Genomic DNA, 25,280 nt, shown 5'->3' on the forward strand with positions numbered 1-25,280 from the left:
CCTTCATTTGCCACCCTATTAGCAACATTACGTTTTGGCAGATCCACGCTACCAGTCGTCATAAATCGGTCCATAACAACGCGAAAACTGCGGGAATCGAGTGTGCGCCGTTGAGGATATTTTTCTCTATATAGCCTTTGAGCTAGCAGACAATTTTTATTTGCTTCACCCAAAACAAAAATCATATCAATAAATTCATTTCTTGAATAATTCATTTTTAATATTGAAAACAAATATCTAAAAAACACCTTAAAACAAATCTAACTATTAATCTCTAATTAACTAATGTAACTGTCTTTTTGTTATTGAGATTTTTTTAATTTGTTTCCACGGCGCCTTGATGGATACATAAAAAATACGAGGTGCTTCAAAACTTTAAGTCGGCATTGTCAGTTTTTACAGGAGAAAAACAGAAAAATCCATGATATCTCAAAAACTGTTAGATATAGAAATAGGACATTATTAATAAAATTTATAGGCTCTTAAGTAAGCTATTAGATGACATGAAAATATACAGGGTGTTTCATTTAAAATAAGAGAGATTTTTATATTTAAAGTTGGGCAAGTTTGGCCTTTCAAAAAAAACACCCTGTATAACAAAATGAATAATTTTACATAGCACGCATATCAAAGTAACTTTATTTTACTTCTGATGATAAAAATTAAGTCTGTATTCAAAATTTAGGTGCTAAATTTTAATATTAAAGAGATGCGTGCAAATTCTAAATTTTTAACAAAATTTGATTTATCTCCTAAACTATTAATTTTTGGCATATTAAACCATTATCAAAAAAGATTGGTAATTACGCAAAGAATTCAAAAATGTTTTGCAATACAGGGTGTTCCATTTAAAAAAATTAACTTTTGTAGTGCCCTGCTTTTTCGGAACACCCTGTATAGTCCAAAATATTTTTAAAGTGTGAAGAATGCTTAACCAAATAATAGTCCAGGAGCACGTCATCGATAAATAATATCATCAATGCATAATACTACTCCGCGCTTTGAAAAACTCACCCTGTATATATCACTGATATAAAACCCTGTCATTTTTCTGACAAGGCTTTCATATCAAACCATCGCTGGATAGTGTTTACCTTGTAAAATAAAACGTAAAGCCATAACCCCAGACTAAGATCCTAAAAAACGTGATGGTCTAGAAAGAACTATACGGTCGGAAGAAGTAAAAATACCCACTGATATTCAAGAATTGAAACAGTACGGCACTAACTAAAGTAATACAAAAAGTATTTCTCATTTAGGCGATACAACTAAACGAGTTGAGGTCAAGGCAGGCCTCCGATATAGCATAGAACACCATAGTAGTGTCACGAGAAATACTCCAGAATGATCGGGAATATTTTTAATATGCTTATGATACACATATGAATATGCAGGACAAAATTGAAAGCAAATTTAAAAACCCGTTTTGCGAACGTCCATTGTTTAATTAACATAGAAACGGCGTGCAAAATACTCCCTTAGAAAGAGAAAACTAACATTTCTACAGCACCTAAACTATCGGGTGCCTCAGCAAGTTTTGCTTTGGAAGTCAAGTTCTTGCTGTAATATTTGACAGACTCGTACAGGATGCAACACTTGCAGAACGCACTGGACTTCCGCTGAAGGGTGTGATAGACGTTTTGGAAGTTGGAGTGATTCAAGAAGCACGCTATAAGGACAGCTCAATCCAAACCCAAGGTTTGGCTTCAATATGTTGATGACACATTTATTATTTGGGACAAAAGCGATCCAGAGCTACACACTTTCTGAAGCACATTAATAACATTAGAATTGGAAACTGAGTCAGCGCTGCCCTTCTTCGATGTCCTTGTAAATAAGATCCAATAATAAAAGTTTTAAAATTAGACTTTTAAATTGCCTGCCGCTTTCAAGAACAGGAAAAAGCACATACTTTATATACAGCGATTGTCCTGCTGTGTCGTCACAATACACAAAATTCCATTGGAGAGATCAGGAGATCTTGATCGTAAATCTGAAACGCACAATGGGCCTACTAAAGTCTAAGTGCAGTAGTGTTTGCATCACCATGTTACAGATACAAATAGACAATTTCTTATACCTTTGCCTGATTATAAGAAATTCTCGTTATTTTCAAAATATTCCTATAATTTCTAACTAAACATATTCCTACAAATAATAAAAATTTGCTAAGAGTATGGAAATTTTAGACCCAGAATCAAGTTTTTACCCTCAAAAACACCTTTATATTAATAAAGAAAAGTGGACCTTTACAAACAAAATTAAAATTACATAATTACTTACAAATTACTTTGACAAAATAGCCTTTAATTCGGAAAGTTATCAAGATATAAGAGACCCTCTTACATGAAACTTTTGGGTAAGAAATTATCCTTTTTTGACCTAAACTTTTAGAATAATCCTAACATAAAATATTCTCAAGAATAGTGAAACCTAGCAAAAAGCATTGGGCCCAACCAACACTGCCAAAAATATCAAAACTGATAGCACGTTTTTACATTTAATTCAATCCTCACTCTTTTATATGCAATCATACTTTAAAATGGGATTTATTTAAGATAATCCTAAACTTTTTAATATTAACCCTATAAATGAGAGAGCTAAATTAGAGCAGATATGGTCATAATGATATACAGGGTGTTCGGAAGGTAGGAACTTCCTTTAAAGTAATGGTGACGTAATTTCCAACATTTTAAGCTACACATGTAAAGGTTGAAATATGTTCTTAAATTTTTTCAGGCATCAAACAAAGTGTTTTATTTCACCTTTACAATTATTTTTTACGTTTCAATGTCTCTTTTTCTTTACTTTACTCTCTTACTTTTCAATTTTTTCTCTTAGTTTAGTTGTAACTTGTGCTGTATTTCCGATTAAGTGTGGAATTTGGGCATTTATTGGAAAATGCAAAAATTGTAATACATAGTTAAAAAACGGATTTCGCCTATACTTGTTTTGATTGAAATGTTTGAAATTAGGTCACCTACATATCTTTCCCTTAAACAATTGCACCTCTTTCCGAGCACCCTGCATAAACTGGACTTTTTGAAAAGGTTTAAATTCCTTTTTTCATTTGTTTAGTTTTCCGTCTGAAGTGTATAAACAATATATTCAAAAAATTTAAAAATATCTGGTTTATCCAGAGAATAATATTGCAAACATTCATTGTGCCTTCTCAAGAAATATTTTCAAAACAATCTGCTTACGTTTAACGAAAGTAATTCAAAAATGTCCAAAACACGCATACAAAAACCACTTCTATGGCAAATTGTGTACAAATCACCAAAAGCATTCCCTACACAAGTCTATTCACAGTATGTACATTTTCATGCAAACGAGATAAAACTAAAAAAAAATAATTAAAAAAAAGTCAACACACTAAAACAACGAAAAAAAGTAAACGAATAGTCACCTCGTCTTCAATTGTTTGCTACAAAAACGCAACTTTTAATGCCTCAAAACCCCCCTCCCGTTTAAAATTGCTATTATTATTTTGTTCATATTTTTTAATATTTGCCATATGTTTCGTGCACGAATCCTACTTACTCGACGCTCAAGTTTGGTATGTGACAGTATTGATGGAACACTTTAGGGCACTTGTCGCAACAGACTAGTTCGCCTCCGTCGCTGCAGACTGCGCACCAATCTTCGTTCGGGTCATCCTTGCTGGTGTCCATCAGTTCTGCTTTGATTTTGGGGGGCGCCGGAGTCGCGTCTCCCGTAGAACTGTCCACGTGTGGCGAACCACCTGATGGAAAAATAAGCAGAGTTATTTTACTTTTTCGTTATATTGGCTAAAAAACGAGTTTTTGAGAACAAGCCTTAAGTAGCCTCAAGCCTTAAGAAAAACTGAAATCCAGGAAAACAGTTCTTTCACAATCATTCAACAACTCTTCAGGTAAAATATGCACTGGACCGGATTAAGCCGCATTAAAAATAGCAAACAAAAATATTAGAGGAACATTAATATAATAATTCAGTGTACACACCCATCAATGTACAAAACCTCCTTCTAAATATACAAATCCTAATGGAATTAGAAGAGCTATATCTCTTTGAAGGTGCCCAGATGGTTGTTATGTGGAAATATTTTAAACCGTGTATGTGTGATACCGTGATGATAAATCATACATTGGCCAGAAATTTAATTTTTTAGAGAAGAATCTTACATTGTATATTTCAGATAGACAATTAATTTGTCCCTCATTGGAAGTGATCTAAATCCTAGCTACTCCAAGGACAGTCAATAAGTAAAGGCGTACGTAAAGATACTTTAAATATAACTTGGTCCATGTGTAATAGCTTTTCTGGTATTAGGCATTTTATTAAAAAATAATACTAATAATAATAATAATAATAATAATAAACAGTTTTTATTTACCAGCATACAATAAAAAACATATATATCACAATAATCCTAAAACAATATCTGGTAAATAAATGAGTATTGGTAGGCAACTAAGTGCCAAAAAAAAAATAATAATAATAAAAATTGTACTTAATAAACTTAAAATGTTAATACCATGTAGATCATACTCGCTGAGTCTGACTTGAAAACAATATATTCCACGTGCTTTTCCTATACCAATCAAAGGAAAACGAATAGTCGACAACATTATCCATAGCCACAGCGTAAGTAAAAGACCTTTTAAAAAATTCTTTCCTATGTCTTGGTATAGTTATGGTGTTTCTTTGTCTTAAATTTAAATTGTGAATGTCGGTTCCAAATGTTAGTCTATCAAAAAGATACTCTGGAATTTTCTCCTTTAGATCAAAAATGCTGACTTCATAGGATTAATTTTTAGAGCATGCTCCTTAGATTTTAAATAAATATTTTGTAAATCTGAATTAAGATTTTTAATTGCATTAGCATTGTCAAATTTTTTAAAAGAAATATAGAGTTGCGTATCGTCTGTGTATAAGTGATCATCACAAAAATTTAGACAAGAGTAAAAGCTTGCAGTATATAAAAGGGGTCCTAAAATACTACCCTGAGGAACGCCCTGCTCAACCGGAAGTGATAAAGAAAGGCTATTATTAAGTTTGACTTTCTGTGTTCTACCTGAAAGATACGAGAAAATTAGATTACATGAATTGTCGGAAAAACCAAAAAAATTAAGAATCGAAACTAAAATTTTATGATTGATAAGATCAAATGCCTTCGTACAGTCCAGCAGTACAAGAATGGAAGCTTTGCTTTGATCTAAGGATCTTAGTATGTCGTCCGTCACTGCGGCCATTGCTGTGGCGCATGAAAAGCCTGATCGGAAGCCAGATTGTTTTGCAGGTAATATCGCAAATTTTTGGAGGTGAGTGCGTATTTGAGACTCCAAAATCTTTTCCAAAGCTTTTGAAAATGTGGGTAATATACTGATTGACCGAAGATCTTTAAATTCTACAGGAGATAAGTTTTTCGGAATTGGTACAACAAATGCGTGTTTCCCTTCTGTGGGAAAAAAGGAATTTAAGATGCTACAATTAATAATATGTGTGATATAGGGAATTATTTTAGGGCAAAACATGTTCTAAAACTTAAAACTAAGCCAACAGACTTAGTTTTAAGTTTAAGAATAATGGCAATTACATCATACTCTGTAATAGTAGCAAAAGTAAATCAATCTGTTATACGCTCTCTTATATTGTTCTTGTAATAATTTAAAAGTGCATCATTAGGAGAAAAATTAGTTTTAGAAGAATTTATAAAATAATAATTGATATCGTTAACGTCACTTAATTGCTCAGGAATATTTGCTTTATTGTCCTTTACAATGCGAAGTTTTTAAATTTCTTTCCAGATTTCGCAAGGTAAACAATTTAAGAATTTTTGGGTAAAGTATACAGCTTTCTCTCTTTTTATTGCAGATGAAGTAAAATTGCGCAGTTGTTTGTAATAATTCCAATGACCCATCTCTTTTGTCGTCTTTGCCTTTCGGTATGCTGCATCACGTAGTTTTTGTAGAAGTTTAATATTTGGTGTGATCCATGGTGGGTTCAGTTTTTTCCTAAATGATATTTCATTTAAAGGTGCATGTACATTAATATGAGAAATAATAAGGTTATTTAGATGTATAAGTTTTTCATCAACTGTGTTTAGATTATATATTTCATCCCAAGGAAGAAGGTCCAAATCTCGAGCAAAGTTCTGCAAATTAATATTTTTTATATTGCGAATATTTTGTATTTTTAGGTTTTTTTTGGAATCTTTTTAGGTTTTTTTAAAAGCAAACTTGCAATATATTAAAATATGATCAGAACCAGTAAAATCAATTACTCCAGTTTCAAAGATAGAGAAATTAACAAAAAGTAAATCGATCAATGTAGGTAGCACTATTATTACTTATTTGAGTTGGTTCATTAATTTTTTGCTCTAAGTTAAACAAATAAAACGTAGAAATTAAGTTAAAGGTAATATTCTGGCATTGGTCAAGGATATTTATATTAAAGTCACCCATAACCAAAATGTCTTTATGCTAAGAAAAAAAAATCTAATTGTAATGGAATAAAACTATCCCACACATGCCTTAGTAACAATTTATCAGGATTTTTTTAATACAAATATTTACTCTGGTGGAATAGCAATTTATCTAAGTAATACATTAAAGGCAATAACCAAATACTCCTAATTTAAATGGTAGAATAAGCCAACTCTGGATAAACTTTAAATATAATAAACATATTTAAAGTTGTTGCGGAAATAATTTTAGCCTGATTGATTATATAATTACCTCGAATGTCGATTTGTTGTGCGGTGATGTTATTCACTATGACATGCACGAAATTGATGATCACCAACTTATTTATTGCAAACTTAAATGCAAAGCGTCTCGTAGAACACCCAAACTAGTCGAATTTAGAAGTTTTAAATATTTTAATCTTGAGGCTTTCAATGCTGATTTAGTCAACACAGATTGGGGAAGAATTTTTGACACAAATTGTATAGATGGGAAAGTCGAGCTGTTGACCAATAATATGTTAGACTTATTCAATATTCATGCTCCACTTCAAAAAGCGCGTGTAACCAGACCTAAATCTCCTTGGTTTACTGACGTCCTAAAAATTATGAAGTCAGAACGCAACAAATTATTGTCTAAATACAAAAGAACAAAAAAACAGGAGGATTGGGAGGCCTATAAATCCCTAAGGAACTATTTTACTCGTGCTGTGCGCCAAGAAAAAAAGTCATATTTAGAATTCATTACAAGTAAAAATTGTTCCAGGGAAACGTGGAAAGCTCTAAATGAGCTAAATATATACAATAAAACTAAAAACAATATTAATGTACCTCACCACCTAAAAAAGCCCAATGAGATTAATAATTTCTTTATAGATTCTGTAAATGCTTTAACGCTAAATGTGAATAATAATTCTACTGCTAGTGGCCAAGAAAGCCGAACAAACAATGTTTTCCAATTTTCGCCTTTTACTGAGACAGATGTGTTACGTGCTGTATCTAGCCTAAAGTCAAACGCCTGCGGTTTTAATAACATATTACCTGACATGATTAAACTCTGCTGTCCTGTAATTGTACCGATTTTTACTCATATTTTGAATGAAATCATTAAACATGGTGTGTTTCCTCCCAAGTGGAAAATATCTGTAGTTCTTCCCTTGCCTAAAAACAAAAATGTAGAGAGTTTTTCTGATTTACGACCTATTAGTTTGTTGTGTGTCTTTTCAAAAATTCTAGAAAAATTAATTTACCTCCAAGTGTCTGCACATTTCAACAAACACTCTTTATTTAGCTCTACACAATCGGGATTCCGTAAAGGGTACAGTACAGCTTCAATTCTACTCAAAGTGATGGACGACATTTTTAAGGTTGCGGATAGGGGTGAGACTACAGCGCTTGTTCTTCTTGACTATAGCAAGGCTTTCGCCACGCTTGATCACAGACTATTATGTGCCAAACTGAGGTCTTTTGGTTTTTCTCCCGAAACCGTTGAATTTTTTAAAAGTTATTTAATGGGACGGTCTCAGTTTGTAAAGATTGATGGAGTGGGATCTGATCTTAAATTGCTTACTAAGGGTGTGCCACAAGGGTCTATTCTTGGACCCCTATTTTTTGTCATTTTTACCGCTGATTTAGACTCTGTGATTGGCGATGACTGCCCTGGCAATCGATATGCTGACGATACCCAAATCTCTAAGAGTTTTTCTAAATCTGAGAGTCATGCGGCCATCAGTCAACTGAATCAATGCCTGGAAAGAGTGGCAAATTATTCAGAAAATAACGGTTTAAAGCTCAATCCTTCTAAATCAGCTGTTATATACTTTGGTCCTAATCACAAATGGGCAGCAGAAAGTTTGGTAGTCCAGATTTCCCAGAGCATTATTCCAACAGTACACGAATCTAATAACCTCGGTGTAATAATGGATTCTGGTCTTAAATTTCGATCACAGGTGGCAAAAGTAGTGCAAAGGTCTTATATGTCATTACGCAATTTATACAAGAGCAAAAGCGTTCTTGGTACTCATCTTAAAAAGACTTTGTGTGAGTCCTTGGTACTCTCGCATACTACCTACTGTAACTTTGTATATGGACCTTCACTTGACTTAATATCCAAAAAGAGATTACAACGCATTCAAAATTCTTGTATTCGCTTTATCTATAATTTGAGAGCAAGAGATCATGTAAGATACAAGTTGCCAGAATTAAAATGGCTAAATATTCAGGACCGCGAAACTCTTCATTTTGCATGTTTTCTCTATAGAATATTAATGACGGGTATTCCTGATTATCTAAGGGTTCAGATGACGTACAGATCCTCTACACATGATCGGATTACACGCCATAATAATCTCTTAAATGTGCCAAAGCATCGAACAGCCATGTTTCAGCAGTTTCTCGTTTTTGGCTTCCAAGTGCTATAACACTTTAATATGTAACAAATTTGAAAATCTCAGTTCATCGGGTTTTAAAACTCGACTAAAGGGCTTCTTGCTGGGTAAATATAAATAAGAATAAAACTTCTAAACTGTTTAAGAAGCATTATTATTTTTCTCGCGTATAAGTAGTAGGTATCTTTATAAGTATTTTTTCACCTGTTTTTCCCTTAAAATTAATATTGTAACCTAGTAGTTTTTAATTAATGCTGAATTATACATTTGACTGTTATTATTTAGAATTTAATGTATTTAGTTAGATGTTTGCCGATATTTTATGCAATATTGTAATTATGTAATATTTGATTTTTGTATGCTCGGTTAAGCAAACAGCCATGGCTGCCCTTCGCCGAGCCTAATAAAAAAAGACGTTTATTATTATTATTATTATTATATCAACAAGTAATTATAAACCACGCCTTTTCTATAATGTTTGTGATTCTGATGTTATAGTTTGTACTGGAGATTTAAATTTTAATTTTCTAAGTGAATCTATAGAACTAAAAAAGTTATTTAATTATATTTAAAATACTTTGGGTCCAACAATGGGTTTAAAACATGGGATCAAATAAATTTTCATTATTGTAAATAATATAAATTTAGTCGTGTAAAAATATTGTGATCCAATATGAGCTTTATCATGCTAGAGATTTGAATTTAAAAATTACCATTTTTAATACAGATTTGTTATATTTGTTCCATGTGTATTGTCCTTTAAAGCCATTGAAACTGAGAAAGTTAAGGCCATTAGAGTTAATATATAAATTGAAAAATATTATTGAAAGTATAGTATAAGTATAAAAATATATATTTTTTTAAAGAGCTTTTAAAAAATATTTATCTCTACAAATAGAAAGCCGTAAAAATACTATATGTCGGCTATACGTATTTTTCTAAGAATATTAAGATAAGGATTTGTTTTGATTAGTAATAGGCTTGGTATTAAGTTACTGTCACCGATCGGCGGTACGGCCGTCCATTAATTATTTTTATGAGTCTGGGTTCATGTTGATTTTTAGTGAAGTTTATTTACAAATAAAATAAAGGACATGACTCAATATCTTTTAAGAGATATCGAAAGAGTGGAACGAAGCCGGGAATGAATGCTTGGAGAAGCATAAAGGAAAAGAAAAGGCAGTCTTTTGAGAGAACTGATGATAGATAGATAGACCGGCTTCGGATCACTAGTTCTTTTATTTTATTCGCGACGGTACTTTATACTGACGGAATTAAGTGTGTGTTTTCATGAATTACGAGTTTTACTTATAACGAACATGTCCACCGAAAATAATAATACTGACTCTCCGACATAAATTATATTGAACTTAAAAACCATGTCTGCTACGAAAGCAGAAAAAAAAGCATATTTTTCCAATGAAGTAAATAAATATAATGGTTAGAATAAAACTATTGAGTTTTGGGAAAAAAAATCCCATTGCAAAATAACTAATAAAGCACCAGCAGAAATTAACTCAGACTCCAAACAATATTAACAATAATTTCTTGAATAATGTTCCACACTTGCAAATTGACTCAATGGTTATAACTGATTTTCCCACTTCTTTAATTGTTGGCAAACCACTTATTTTCAAATTATTCACATATAAAGATGTACGCAGGGCTATAAATAGTATAAAGAACAAGGAGTAGGAGTAGTTTCTAGTAACTCCGATTTAATAGAATCCTAAATAAGAGTTACCCATATACAACTCCCCAGGCCTCTCCATTCTCAAACAGTTAAGTTCTTTAGAAGTATGAAAAAAGTGATCATATTTTCGTAATCCAAATGCTAACCGTACGTTGCATTTGGTTTTTATGAATAACGTCTAAGCACCGACCAATGAAAGCACAATAATTGAAATTGGATAGAATCAAAGTTTAATAAAGCATTCAATGATAAAAATTACTTTTGAACGAAATCTCAATTCAGCATCCAGAACACCCAAATTCTTTACAATATCAACCTTAGAAAGAGTCACACCATCTAAGTTAATATCTATATTGATTTTAAGAATTTTTTTTTTAGGGTCAAATAACATAACATTACATTTTAAAGGGTTAAGTTAATCCTTATGCTGAAAAAGAATATACATCAGCAGTGCAGATAATAAACAACAAGGTCTCCAAAATAGAGCCGAGTCAATATTCTAAATACAAAATTCAAAAAAGTTAGAACCTTTGCCTGCGAATTACTAACGATCTGTCACTAAGAGATCATGTTATCAAATGTATGTAATAGCATACCTACAAAAGTTGAGCTACTAGTGATGGTTGCTTTTAAAAATAATGTTAAGATTTAATTTTAATGAATTTTACCTGAAAATAGGTGTAAATCTGGAATGGTTTATTTGCTCTGGTCTCTTTTTTGTGTTTGTTTAGTTTATTAACTGTGGTTCGTTTTAAACAACAATAAACAACAACTTCGTTTGAGTTCCACATGTGCTCAAGGGCAAGGGGGTGTTTACCGAAATATTTACCGATTCTCTGTTATCAAGTTTACACACAGTTACAAAATTTTCAGCTATATATTAACTATAAATAATATAAATTATTTTTGTCGGATTTTGTATTAAAAAACCTGCGTGATATACAAGAATATTTATATTTTTAAAACTATTAATATTTTTTGTAATAGAAAACTGGAATTTTAATCGTGGTTTTACTAACAGTACTGATTTCAAGTGTTTGTTGTCTTGTGAGTGGCATAATACCAACTACCTATAACAACAACAACTGTACCTATCTATAACTATTATGTATTTTTAAGAAAGGCATTAGGTTAGGAATTTTTCGGTTGTTTCAATAACTGTCGCATCGCTGAAAAAAAGGACGTATCATGGTTCTTTTTAATGAAAATAAAACAGTGATTCCTTAATTATTTTTTTTCTCCAAAACGGTTCATTTTATCGATAATGAACAAGAGTGCCTTTTCTTCAGTTTAAGGTTCAAGCTTTCCTATATTTATTATTTCAGAATCTTTATCATACAGAGTGCTAAAAATTTAGGCAGTATAATTTAAAATCTAGTCCGCCCTTTGTAAAATAAACAAGATAAATGTGGTTTAAGGACTCCGCTTTAAGAGGTCTTTAAAAGTGTGGATCAGGTAAAATTGTTATTAAATTATACCAAGTACTTTAAAAGTTATTCAAGAAAAACCGATTTCCAGCAGCGTCTTTAAGGGGGCATATCTTCGTAGAAAGAGATTATTTTTTTAAATTTTCTACCTGATGCCGAGAGATTTCCCACATTTTTCGAGACACTCTGTATATGATCAATGATCAATACATCCTGGGCAGATTGCTTTTTTGGGTACTCATAACAGACAACAAAAAAAAACTTAATGGGTTTTCAAATATGGGAAAACTTACCCTTTTGTCTTCCCTCCGCCAAAACCTGAACGCCATTCGAGTCCAATTTGGCAATGGTGGCCATCAGATCCTTAACGCTCTCCTCGCAAAATTTATCGAGACTGCGCTCGGCCGTTTCCTGGTGCCCGCCCTGGATGTGGTTCGGACTCGGCGTTTTTGGTATCGTCGAGGTGACCGTGGCCGGCGTGCTTTTGTTGTTCGTTTCCGGTTGTTGTCGTAGCGTTATCTTGAAGTTGTCGTTTATCGTGGGCAGCGATGAGTTACGGGATTGAGACGAGTTGCCCTGGTTGTCTTAAAAATATCATTCGATCAATGATAAAATCATTATAATTTTTTATTTTTTTCTGAAGGCCCAATTTTAATTCAACGTTTTGTTTGGTCTTAGCGTTTTAATGTGCATATGCAATAACCAAAAAGTCTTTACCTATTCGTCTTTAATCATTCTATACAGGATGTTACAAAATTCGGTGCAAATATTTTAAGAGCGTATTATTTGAGTCAAAATAAAACTTTTTTTTCCTATAAACATGTGTCCTAAAATGCCCCTCCTCAGAGCTACAGGTCACGCAAGTTACACTAAGAAAATCGATTATTGGGAACCGTGACTACACTCCTGAATCCTACTAACCGTAGGATCGTTTCGAGGAACCGTTTTCGAGAAAATCTGGTAAACAGAATATTAAACCCAATTAAACTATCAAATTAGAAAGAAACAAAGTGGGTTATGATTGCTTTAATTTTTGTCAAATCAAATTAATTATCGAAAAAATGCAAGAAACGATAATTTTAGATTCATAGCTTACTAGATGGTGTTCAAGAGTTTAAAATGTCTTATAGGAAATATAAGGTGTGGGCCATCATAAGGGTAAATCCTCCTGAATCCTTTCCTAAAATTGGCTTTACACCATTTTTTGGACGGAAAATGGCAAGAGCACCCAAAAAACCAGCACATTTTTTAAAGATTTGACGCATAACTGTGTGTGTTCCAAATAATCGACTTTCTTTAAGCAATTTACGCAGGCTGTAGCTCTGAGGGGATGCATTTTAGAACACACGTTTATGGGAACAAAAAGTCTTATTTTAACTTAAACAATACGCTCTTAAAATATTTGCAGCGAATTTTGTAACCCCCTGTACAGGGTGTCCCAAATTCGAGGGTGACCGTTGGAATCTCGAAAACTGTAAGCGTTACAGGGTCGGTTAAATGGAGGCAAAGTTGCGCAATTTGGAGCTTAATAAAATGACGTTTAAAAAATTTTAAAATTCCGGAGTTATCCGAAAAAAATCGAAATTTGTCAAAATCGTTTTTACCTTCTACCGACTTTATTTAGAAATATATCGGAAAACTAAAAACAGTTTTTCATTGCCACTTTTTATGTATTACAACATGACGCAAAAAAAAATTAATCCGACGTTTCGTTTTTTTTCAATCATCATCAACTTTATTTCTTCTTATGGACACTATATGAGGGGGTCAGAAGCCAAGGGGTCCAAGTGATATTTTTTTTAGAAATCGATCTAAGTGTAAAAACTGAATGGTGAAACATTATTTTATATCATGGCAAAGAGAACTAAGTGCGTTTCAATACTAGTGCTGTTCTCTATGAACTGTTGAGAAAATCAGCAGATTCAGTGGCCCGTATTGTTAATTGGCATAAGGAACTAAGTGCGCTTGAACCCCTTTGCCACTCAAGCATCAGTCATTTAGTAGATTACGCGCGAAGTGGAAGAGGTTAAGTTTTGCTAGTTTTTAAGTTGTTTTTTTAAATCAAAATGGTTACTTCTGATGAAGACCAAAAATTCTTAAAGTGCTATATAAGTTGTTGAAATATGTTTTCCTTGACGTTATTTTTTTTTTAATTTTAGATCCGTTTAGTGATAATTCCGATGTTGATATGGCCTACGTCCCAAATCAAAATAGTTCACAGTCTTCTTCAAATTCAGAGCTTAGCATAGCAGAAAGAGAACCTCAAGCAAGTACATCCAAGAAACGAACACGAAAAATAGCTCACTGGAAGCGATCCGAAGCAAAACTAAAGCGTAACTCTGGCCAAAGGTACGTTGGACGGCGGGGTGAAGTTCATGAAGCAAAATCAGTTAAACCGTACAATCACATTTGTAGATACAAACGTGATGAACATTTTGCCGAAGAAGTGCGCATGTCTATATTTTCAGATTTCTGGGATCTCGGAAAGAAACAAAATGGTTGGGACTTGCAAACTTCATTCATTGTTTCATGTGTTTCTAAGCATATTCCTAAACGACCCAATTGACTCGCAGTTTCTCAAAAAAACGTCAGCACAATCATAACGTTGAAAAATTATCGCGTTTGTAAGCAGTTTTTTTGTGTACGTTGGATATTTTTCAGAAGAGGTTCTATAACGCTGTCAGTAAACATAAAGAAACAAGAATCGCCCATACAGATCAAAGAGGTCGTCATACTCCTGGAAATAAACTAAGCGAGGACACTATCAATTTAGTGAAAGAGCATATACAACATACATTCCTTTCCTAAGTTTATTAGCCATTATACAAGAAAGGATAACCCAAACCGTAAATATCTATCTCCAAAATTAATTATTTCAAAAATGTACAGTTTGTATAAAGACTTTTGTTCACAACGACGAAGAGATCCTGTAAAAATCAGCAAATACCATGATATTTTTAACACTGAGTTCAACCTTAGTTTTCACCGACACTTGCTCAACCTGCGATATTTTCAAAATCAAAATGGATGCCCTAGATCCAGGTTCTGAAGAAAAGAGAGCCTTACTCCGCGACCACGAGATTCATTTAAGGAAAGTGTCTTCTGTTAAATCCTTGAAGAATCAGGCTAAGAATCCCCCCAAACTCGTCGTGCCATATGTTTTGACCTGCAAAAAACTCTACCCACTCCATTTGTTACATGCAGCAAAGTCTACTATTTACGTCTACTTTAGACATACAACTTTGAAATACATGATCTAGCTACTGGTACTGGCAACATGTATATGTGGCATGAGGGAATGGCAGCGAAAGGGTCTCAGGAGGTTTTATCATGTCTAATCAAATATATTGAATGTCTGCCACCAACTATTACCCATATAGACGCTTTCAGTGACAACTGCGGCGGACAAAATAAAAATAAAAATATAGTGAAATTGTGGACCTATATTGCGCAATATATCCACATCAAAAGCGTAGATCATCAATTTCTTGTCTCGGGCCATTCGTTCATGGAGCGCGACCAGGATTTTGCCCTTATAGAAAAATCAAAAAGGAACCTTACAAACATATTTACTCCTGATGATTGGATCCATTTTGTGGAAGGCGTTAGTCGCAAATTTATTGTGGTTAAAATGCAGCCTCAGGACTTTAAGTCAATATCTCCAATGGATAGCTACATGAAACCAAACATTGTAGGCCTTAGTAAGATGCAATGGTTGCATTTTAAAAAAGCCGAACCTTAGAAGATGTTTTATAAAGAACTGGACGCCCAAGGAATCAGCCAACCACTGTAGCATTGCCAAATTTGCATGTTACCACCAAAAATCAAACTGGCCAAGTATCAGAATCTCTTGCAGCTACTACCTTTTGTTCCGCCTGTCCATCATAAATTTTACAAGGATATGTTATATGAAGGAAAAACCTCAAGGCTTCAACAACAACAAATTAATGTCACCCAAGAAGAGGATACAGACACTTACAGAAATTTTGAATCCGATGATGATTAATATGTTTTTCTTTATATTGAGTTCATGTTAATTTCTCCATTAGAATAAACATTTCTTTATTTTGGTAAATTGTTATGTATTTTATTTTTAAGGCAAAGGGGTTTAAGTGACTGGCCTATGAGTTTTAGCTTGCAAAAAAGCCTTACATAAACCAAAAAATTATGTCTAGAATTTATGAAATGCATTTTGAAACATTAAAATTACAATATTTATTAAAAAACAGAAATATAAAATATCACCGAATATTTTTTAATGACCTAAAACTTTAAATCAAACATTCTCAAAACTCTTAATTTGTTACTTGGACCCCTTGGCTTCTGACCCCCTCATATAGGATTTTCTCATTTTTAAAAAGTGTTTTTAATTGCCTTTAAAATGAGGTATCGCACTTGCATGTCCGATTACTCCTTTTAGTACTTCCCATAAGAACTCCATGAGTGCAAGAGAGATAGATATAAGAAAGATAAAGATTTTATATAAACTGAAGCTATAAAATAATCAGTATTTGATATAGCTTTTTTTAAACCAATTCAATGAAAATGTATCCTTTCATTTTATTAAGTTTAACCGGCTAATGTCATTTTGTCATGGCCTACTATATAAATTTAAAAAAAATCAAAATATTAGGTTAGGAAAGGATACATTTTCATTGAATTAGTTTTAAAAAAAAACTATATCAAATACAGAGTATTTTATAGCTTCAGTTTATATAAAATAAATTTATTTGGAAATCCCATTGATATATCTTTCTCTTTTGCACTCATAGAGTTCTTATGGGAAGTACTAGAAGGAGTAATCGGACATGCAAGTGTGTTACCTTATTTTAAAGGCAATATTAAAAATACTTTTTAAAAATGAGAAAATTTAATATGGCGCCCATAAGAAAAAATAAAGTTGATGATGATCGGAAAAAAACGAAACGGCGGATTAATTTTTTTTGCGTCATGTAATACATAAAAAGTGGCAATAAAAAACTGTTTTTAGTTTTCCGATATCTCTTTAAATAAAGTCGGTAGAAGGTAAAAACAATTTTGACAAATTTCGGGTTTTTTCGGATATCTCCGGAAGTATTCGGAATTTTACAATTTTTTAAACGTCATTTTATTAAGCTCCAAATTGCGCAACTTTGCCTTCATTCAACCGACCCTGTAACTCTTACGGTTTCGGAGATTCCAATGGTCACCTTCGAATTTGGGACACCCTGTACATATACAGGGCTTCATAAATGCCTCAAGACATATAGGAATAACAACAAGGGTATTCGACAATATTTACAAAAAAATTCAATGAATTCACCCTTTACCATTAGTTTGTTGGGGCGTGTGCCACTTGGCTCCCCCAGATCCGGGACCCACGTTACCAAATTGCTGTTGCTGTTGTTGCGGTCTGTTCTGCGGCTGTTGGTTCTGCACGATCATCCTGTTCTGGCCCTGTTGGTTAGACATTAACATACGGACCTGTTGAGGCTGTTGCTGGTTAAACCTGAGAAGGAAAATCACATTTTAAAAATTTTTAGCATCAAAATTCTTTAAAATAATACTAAAAAAAATTAAATGAGCTAAGAGATAAAATACAAAGTGATCAAAAAAGTGGCGCATAATGCCTGTAACTTTTTAATTAAGTGGTATACCAAAAAGTGGACTAAATAAAAGTTTACTTTACCACCCTGTAGCTTGGTTCAAACGTTTACGACCTACATTTATAGCAAGTTTCATGCTTAATTTCGCCCAAAGAACACGCTGAATTTTGTCGCAATATTAGAAAAACACCCTCTATAAACGATCATTTTCGTATAACATATGCAAATGAAATGGATCTTCTTCAAAATAAATATAAATAAAAATAATTTACAAGGGATAGATAATAATTATAATTAAGGACGCGGAAATATTATAACGGCGATGATATTGCTAGTAGGAGATAATGAAAAATTAATTAACACAGATATAGAGATATCAAACTGTTTAATAAATACTTTACAAATTTAGGCGTCGGAAAAAAAAGATGCCTTTCTTAATACAAAGATATTCACGAGATTTTGATAACCCACACTTAATGTTTCTTAGCACTGTCACAAAAAATTGTGTTATTGGTCATATATCTTCTCAAAAAAATAATTGTGCATATGGCCATGAGGGGAAAATTTTAAATCCGGAAATACCATACCAAATTGCTTTAAAATCTTCTTCTTCTTTCAGCAACCCTTCACAGTCCACTCCTGGACATAGGTCTCCCCTATATTCTTCCATGTTTCTTTGTTCTGTGCCAGTTGGCGCCATCTGTTGCCCACTTTGTTTTTGACATCATCGAGCCAGCGTAACTGTGGTCTGCCAACGCTCCGTTTATGTATGCAAGGTCTCCATTGAACGATGTGTCTTGACCATCTCAAGTCGTCCTGTCGGGCGACGTGTCCTACCCAGCTCCATTTCAGGTGTGCTATGCGTGTTATGACGTCTTCAACTTTAGTTCTTTGTCTAATACTCTCGTTTGTGATATGGTCTCTCAGGCTTATTCCTAGCATCATCCGCTCTATGGCTCTTTGGGTGGTCCTAAGCTTGTTAGCTGATTTAACAGTGAGTGCCATGGTTTCCATTCCGTAAGTCATCACGGGCAGTAAGCAGGCATTGAAGACCTTTCTTTTCAAATTAATTGGAATAGTTTAATTTCTTAAGACATGTGGCAGTTTACCCGTGGCTGCCCATGTCAAACGGACACGTCTGTTTATTTCGGCAGTTTGATTTTCTTTGCCCAATATGATGCAATGTCCCAAATATACATATTCTTCGACGTTGTCAATAATTCGGTCTTCTATATGTATTTGAATATTATTGTCAGGTGACATGACTTTTGTTTTATTTAAATTCATGGTTAAACCTATTCTTTTCGATTTTCTTTGAAGTTATGCCAACATCTCCTGTAATTCTATTATATTCTGGCTAAAGAGTACTATATCATCCGCAAAGCGTAAATGGCTCAGATGTTTGCCGTCGATTTTGATGCCTCTCTCGTTCCAGTCCAGAGTTTTAAAAACGTCTTCCAGTGCCATGGTAAACAGCTTTGGGGAGATGGTGTCCCCTTGTCTTACTCCTCTTTTTATTTGAATTTTGTTTGTTTCTATCTCTTCCGAGATTTTAACGGTGAAGTTTCTCAAGAAAAGAATAGTTGAGTTTCTGGCAGCTAACCATGTCCTTTTACCACAACAGGATAGTATCCTTGGGTTGATTTTGGTTGATTCCGTAGGGGTTGTAGTAGTCCCAATGATGCAATGATGACAAAAAGTATTTTGGTGTATGACTTGGCTAAAGCATTATATACCGTTCATGAAAGACTTCTTAATAAGAATGTTAGCGACTCAGAAGGACAGCGGTTCGTAAGTTTTAGAAAGCTATCTTACTGATAAATACTAAAGGGTTTGAATCCATAAAATAGTAATGAGTTTACCACAGGGTACTTTAATGGGCCCCATTCTCTTCTTAGTTTACATTCATTCTAGGTTAAAAATAAATATACTTACGCAGAGTAATAGGTAGGTTCAATGTAATTAAGAATTAGCTCTTTATGTAAACATTTATTCATTCTGACTAACTAATTATATATCGTTTTCATTTTCTGGAGCTTCGCAGTCCAAACACCTTATAATAAGAAAGAAAGAAAAAACGTTTGTTTGCCAAAAAAAAAATTACAGGTTACAATATTCGACCTAACTGAATTTAATAAAAGAGGCGAATAGGATTGCATCTCGAATATAAGAAAACCGTTCGACTGTAACATCTTGGCGAGGAGTTACGTGTGCATCCTTGAAATGACTACTTTGGAAATATATGCAATTCAATAATTCAGGTATAAAAGAAAAAATTATAATTTTAAGTATATGGAGGCAACAGGCACTGGCTGAACGCAAAACGTGAGGGGAGGGGAGAAAAGTATTATTAACATTAGAACCGTATAAAATTAGTGCATATGCTATTAGTAGACATAAGGTTTCTTTAATTGTAGGTTTATAGTTAGCTGGTATATTCCAAACTACCACAATCCTTAAACAAAGAATAAATCATAGAACAGGTTGTGCTATGATATAACAACATTGGTTTAGTATATTTCGTAAAGGTATAATAAAAATGTTCTTTGACAGATCCTGAAACTATTATATCCCCAAACTATTCCGCATTTGTACAGCAACAAAGCTGAACGAACGTTGAAAACTGTGTTAAGGAGTTCTAAAATTAAGACAACTCCTGGTATTGTATTGTATTGTTAATGATTATGTTAAAAAATATTGTGATTGCGTTATTATAACTCCATAATCAAGTAAAGATAACATTAAAGAATTGCATAAGTAATATTTTATTTTTCTGAAAAATGCCTCTCAAATTTTAATGGATTTAGTCGCAAATGGGCAATACTTACTTTTTTATTTATGTGAGAAACAAAAGCTAATTTATTGTCAAGTATAAGGCCCAAATTTTTTGCTTCTAAGACCACGGGAATTTTTATATTGCAAATTTTAATACCGACATTTTTTAAAATTAAAGGAATAGTTTTTTATTTGTGCCAAGGAAAAGAACATATGACTTAGAGGTATTTAACTTAATATTATGGTCTTCAGCAAATGTGTAAATATTATTTAAATCCTGATTAAATTCATTTTGGGAAAAAGAAAAGTCGGCAAAAAAGTTGTATACTTCTGGAAATCGTCGGCGTACTGTTGAAAGTTAAAATAAGATATTACATTTTTCAGGTCTGCAACTTACAGAGAAAATAACAAAGGCCCGAGTGGAACTTCTTGTGCAACTCTAGTTTTAATTAAAAGACACTTAGATTTTGAAATACCAGGATGCTGTCCTGTCGCTCCACAATGATATCTATAACTGTGATATGATTTAAAAAAAAAGTGAAGTTTAACCAGCAACATAATGTGACTAATAGCATCAAAAGCTTAGTTAAAGAGAACAATCAACAGGCACAAACCATTTATTTTAAAACAAACAAATACATAAACAAATCTTTGAGTCCTCATTGAGTTTTATATCATTAACTAAGTTAATTAGACAAGATACAGCATTATATCGCTCTCTAAATCTCTAATCAGGATTTATATTATTTTTACTACAAAACTGAATTATCTGACTATAAATATGTTTTTCCAAAATGTTAGAATTCACAGACAGAATACTTATGTCAGAATAGTAATTGATAAATACCTCAAATGGGGCCCCCGTATTGATTATGTAACAAATACCTTCCATCCAACTTAATTTTTTCTGAAGAAATTCAAAATATAAGATGTACATATATGTATATATACAGTTTCCATGTTTATAAATAAAATTAACATATGTCAATATGTTATGATAGTAAACACGTGTGGTTGAGCAGATCAATCAAATTTGGGAATTTTTTTAAGCAACATCATTTACTCTGTAATCAACAATTTGGTTTTAGGGCCGGACAACGTCGGGTGTAATGGTGAGTAGTATCTTATGTTTTTGGTGAAACCATAAAGTTTCTGGGTGTCTATTTGGAATTTGGTTGGGGTCTCCTCACTGCATCGGTCTCTACTAGTGTGGGCATATATGCATTAAGAAATTTTTCCACTAGAGTATATACAAACATTCTGAAAACTGCATTGTTCCACTCTGTATTGTATGTTGCCATTGTCTAGGGGCACTCTGTGGGATGGCGACGCGTGTTTGGTCTGGGCGCGTTGTTGCTGAAATAGGGTATATGGATTTTTTATTTCATACCTAGTTTCGATGGCAATACTGTACACCATTTGTTTTAGATACCTTCATAAAAAGTAGCTCTCATTCCAAAATGTGCGGATGCGCCATCTTGTTGGAAGTATACGCTTCTTATATTTACTTCTCCTAACAAGCCCAGTAAAATATTTTGAAGAAAGTCACACAACAGCCGTTAGTCATTCGGGGAAAAAAGTGGCCCAATGAAACGATCATTTATTAAGCCGCACCAAACATTCAACGAAAACTTTCGTTGAGAATTAGCCAACGTACCAAATGGGGGTTTTCCTTTGCCCATACATGAGTTTGGGTTCTTGAATTAAATACTCAAATGCCAATATAGGCAAGTAGCCACTTTCTTCTTATCTTTGTACCTCTTGTACATGGAAAGGGTATAAATTTTCATTTTTTATAGTTCTCCATATCCATTATTGTGGTACCGCTAATTTAGCGGAAATTCACTTAGTGGTGGAATTCTGTTACAAGTTTGAGAATATTCTCTTCTTGAACCACGTTATTAGCACCCACTCTCTCAATATGAAAATGGGTTGAGGGAAACTCACCCTTCTCACGGAATCTACTAAAAGTTGCGTCAAACATCACACACGTTGCTTCAATCCGTACACACATATGATATCTGCATACTCAACATTTGTAAATAACGTCATTTATACAATTGAACCGTACAAACTTTTTGCAAAGGGAAAACAATATTTCATGCTTTTAATAAGCAACGTCAACAAAAACGAAATAGGTACATAAATGTCATTTTAAAATCATGTGTCAAAAATCCTTCCATCTGACTTATTTGATTAGTTTGAGGCAATAAAATTGATTGAAGTTGAAAGAAATTGATATTTTCTTTAGCAATCTTAGGTATACATATTTTTAGTATACAGAGCTTTCGTGATATTTTCTTTAGTACTGCTTAGGTATAGCTTTAATGCACACATCGCTTAAAAAACGTGTATACCATCTACGTGTATACATCTATAAGATTTTATTTGTACATAAGCTTTGGTATGCCACTCAACATAATGGCATATTTTTCTTCAGAAATTTATGCAGCTTTTAGAAAAAAAGAATTCCGATGTACAGGGTATTTCACAATTAAGTTTTTAAGCCCTTTTTGTGAATTGGCTGAATCCGGCTAGAATGTTGCTACTTTCTAAACGTCAAAAAGTGTAGATGCCCGAAAGGTGTTTCTATACAAGTTTTAAAAAATCGGCTAAGCCGTTTACGAACTACAGGATGAGCAAGTTTTTACCAAAATACGAAAATGACCTTATATGTTTGTAATAAAGACAAATTGATCAATTTAAATATCTATTTCCGTTCGTTATGCTCCAGACATGCCTTATACTCCATATAAGTATGTACCTGGTGTCCAAATTTGGACACTTTTGTAGGCTATCTCGGTTGTTAAAAGATAGAGCCATGCAGCATTACTGTGCTAATTTTTAATGAAACGAAATATGCCGCTGTCAAAAATTTGGCAGCTGTCATACTTTATCATCCTCAGAGCGATTATGAAAATTTTGCATTTTGGAGCCCTTCTTGTACCTCAGTTGTTATTTAACATATTAAAAATGTATAAAATGATTTTGATAGGAATTTTCCTTAGAACAGGATTATGTTACCTGATTTATTGTAATGATTTAGGATTTTGAGATACCCAATCAACCTATGTTTTTACTAAACACCCTGTATATTTTTAAATAGAAATATCCGCTTAAATCCACGAAAATTGTCTCTTATTTTTTCCTTTTAAAAAATACATGACACTATGCACTTATTTTTTAAAATGACCAGTAAGAGACAATTTTCATGAATTTCCCTTTATCTTAATTTTAATAATAGGCCATGGTCATGCCTGTCTTTGAAACCAATGCAGTATTGTTCTTAAGAAGACCATGACAGAATAACAAATTCTTATACAACTATGAATTAAAAAAAGCTATATTAACTATTTCTTAAATTATTTATTTTTTCCTTTTTCAAAATTGTATTAAAATATTTCATTACAAAGTGTTCAAAATTGTATCCATTTTAATTTACACAAATTTCACATAATCTCATAATGTGTTTTGTCACATTTAAAATTATAATGGGACGAGCACGCAAATTTTCTGTAGCTGTTATTATTGATTGCTATAAATGTTCAGAATTTGGATCCCGCACCATGTACACAAATTCTTTAAATATTCTAAAAACTAGTTGCCCAAAATGAAACATGCAACGCTACCCTAACCTTCCTTGCTATTGACTTTCAAAAGTAATAGGATTTTCTTGATGCCAATGTCTGCTATTATGCCTATTAAAGATTTCATAGTAGAAAAATAGGCTTCATCGCTCCATGTTACAAATCGACCAAGGTTAATGTTTAATTATGTCTGGGCAATATACTAATTACAAAAAAGTAAGCGATGTTTAGCCAGGTCGTAACTGTTAAACAATTTTTTCCTTGTAAAGGTGAAATTTGTGTGTAGAATCAAATAAGTTTTGTTTTTCTTAACCTCGACTTCGGACTCAATGCCAAACTATTAATTTTATCCAATTGATTCTCTTGTTGATAATTTTTTAATTTTGATTAATTAAATTTTCTTTTAGTTTTAAAAACCTGTCGGGAAAAGGTTGTCTTCGCTCGGGATAACTACATGAGGTAATGCAACCCGTTAATAAGTATGTAATGGATAAAAAAATTATAGGTACCTGTCCAAATATATAAGTCTGCCGCCTAGAGCAAATTTTCATTACATTTTATGTAGCAAACTAGCAAATCATATTTTTCAAAATTTTTCTAGTTTCTTTGTGCTGCCATTCTGAATCTGAATAAATGCAAATTGCACTGCACAACTAGAAAGATGCAATTGTTTTAAAATTGACAGTTTTTTAACTATCTGTCATTCTCGTTGCCTTCTTAAAAACAATTGTTTCCATAGAGATGCATGACCATGCCGTACTATTAAAATTAGAATAATATTAAATATTATTTAATAATTAAATAATATTTAATAATTAATTCTCATAATTAATTTAGTAATTATTTAATTATTAATTAAATAATTACTAAATTAATTCTTTTAGGAAAATTGTTACTTACTAGTAATTTTTGAAAATAAGTCTTACTATCTTTTTAAAAATAAGTCTAATTTTTTTTACTTTTTCAATATGTTAAGTAATAACGAAGATTCAATATTTCGCTTGATAAAAAAATAGCACATTAATGCGAAAACCGCATGGGTCTATCTTCTATAACAACCGAGATAACCTACAAGTGTCCAAATTTAGACACCCTGTGTACAGGGTGGGCCACTTTAGACGTTTTCTTATGGGAAGTCATGTCCCTGTTAGAGATAAAAAAATTTTGACCTCCATTCTCCGGGCTCAAATTTTAAAAGAAGTTTATTGAAGCAAATGAAATTTTGCTATGGCAAACAGTTTGGCCGCTAGAGGGCGTTTCTGAAATTTGGTCATTTTCGTTTTTCGGCTATGGCTTTTGTGTTTTTAAAGATAAATGATTTCTGTAAAGACTTTCTTATAGCACTTTTAAGCGCTTAACATGCTCATGATATTTAAAT

The 25,280-nt window shown here is 32.8% G+C and overlaps 1 protein-coding gene across 1 annotated transcript in view; it reads right to left on the reverse strand.

Annotated features, from left to right (window-relative positions):
• LOC126750690 (E3 ubiquitin-protein ligase TRIM33) overlaps positions 1-25,280 on the reverse strand; it is an 88,453-nt gene that overhangs the window by 28,332 nt on the left and 34,841 nt on the right. Inside the window, exons 8-10 of the mRNA XM_050460386.1 lie at positions 17,265-17,443; positions 12,249-12,539; positions 3,544-3,745 (exon numbers count right to left, since the gene is read on the reverse strand). Coding sequence (XP_050316343.1) covers positions 3,544-3,745; positions 12,249-12,539; positions 17,265-17,443 — 672 coding nt within the window. The remainder of the gene's footprint in view (positions 1-3,543; positions 3,746-12,248; positions 12,540-17,264; positions 17,444-25,280) is intronic.

Source organism: Anthonomus grandis, chromosome 2 (genome assembly GCF_022605725.1).
Source record: "Anthonomus grandis grandis chromosome 2, icAntGran1.3, whole genome shotgun sequence".
Classification (NCBI taxonomy): Eukaryota; Metazoa; Arthropoda; class Insecta; order Coleoptera; family Curculionidae; genus Anthonomus; species Anthonomus grandis.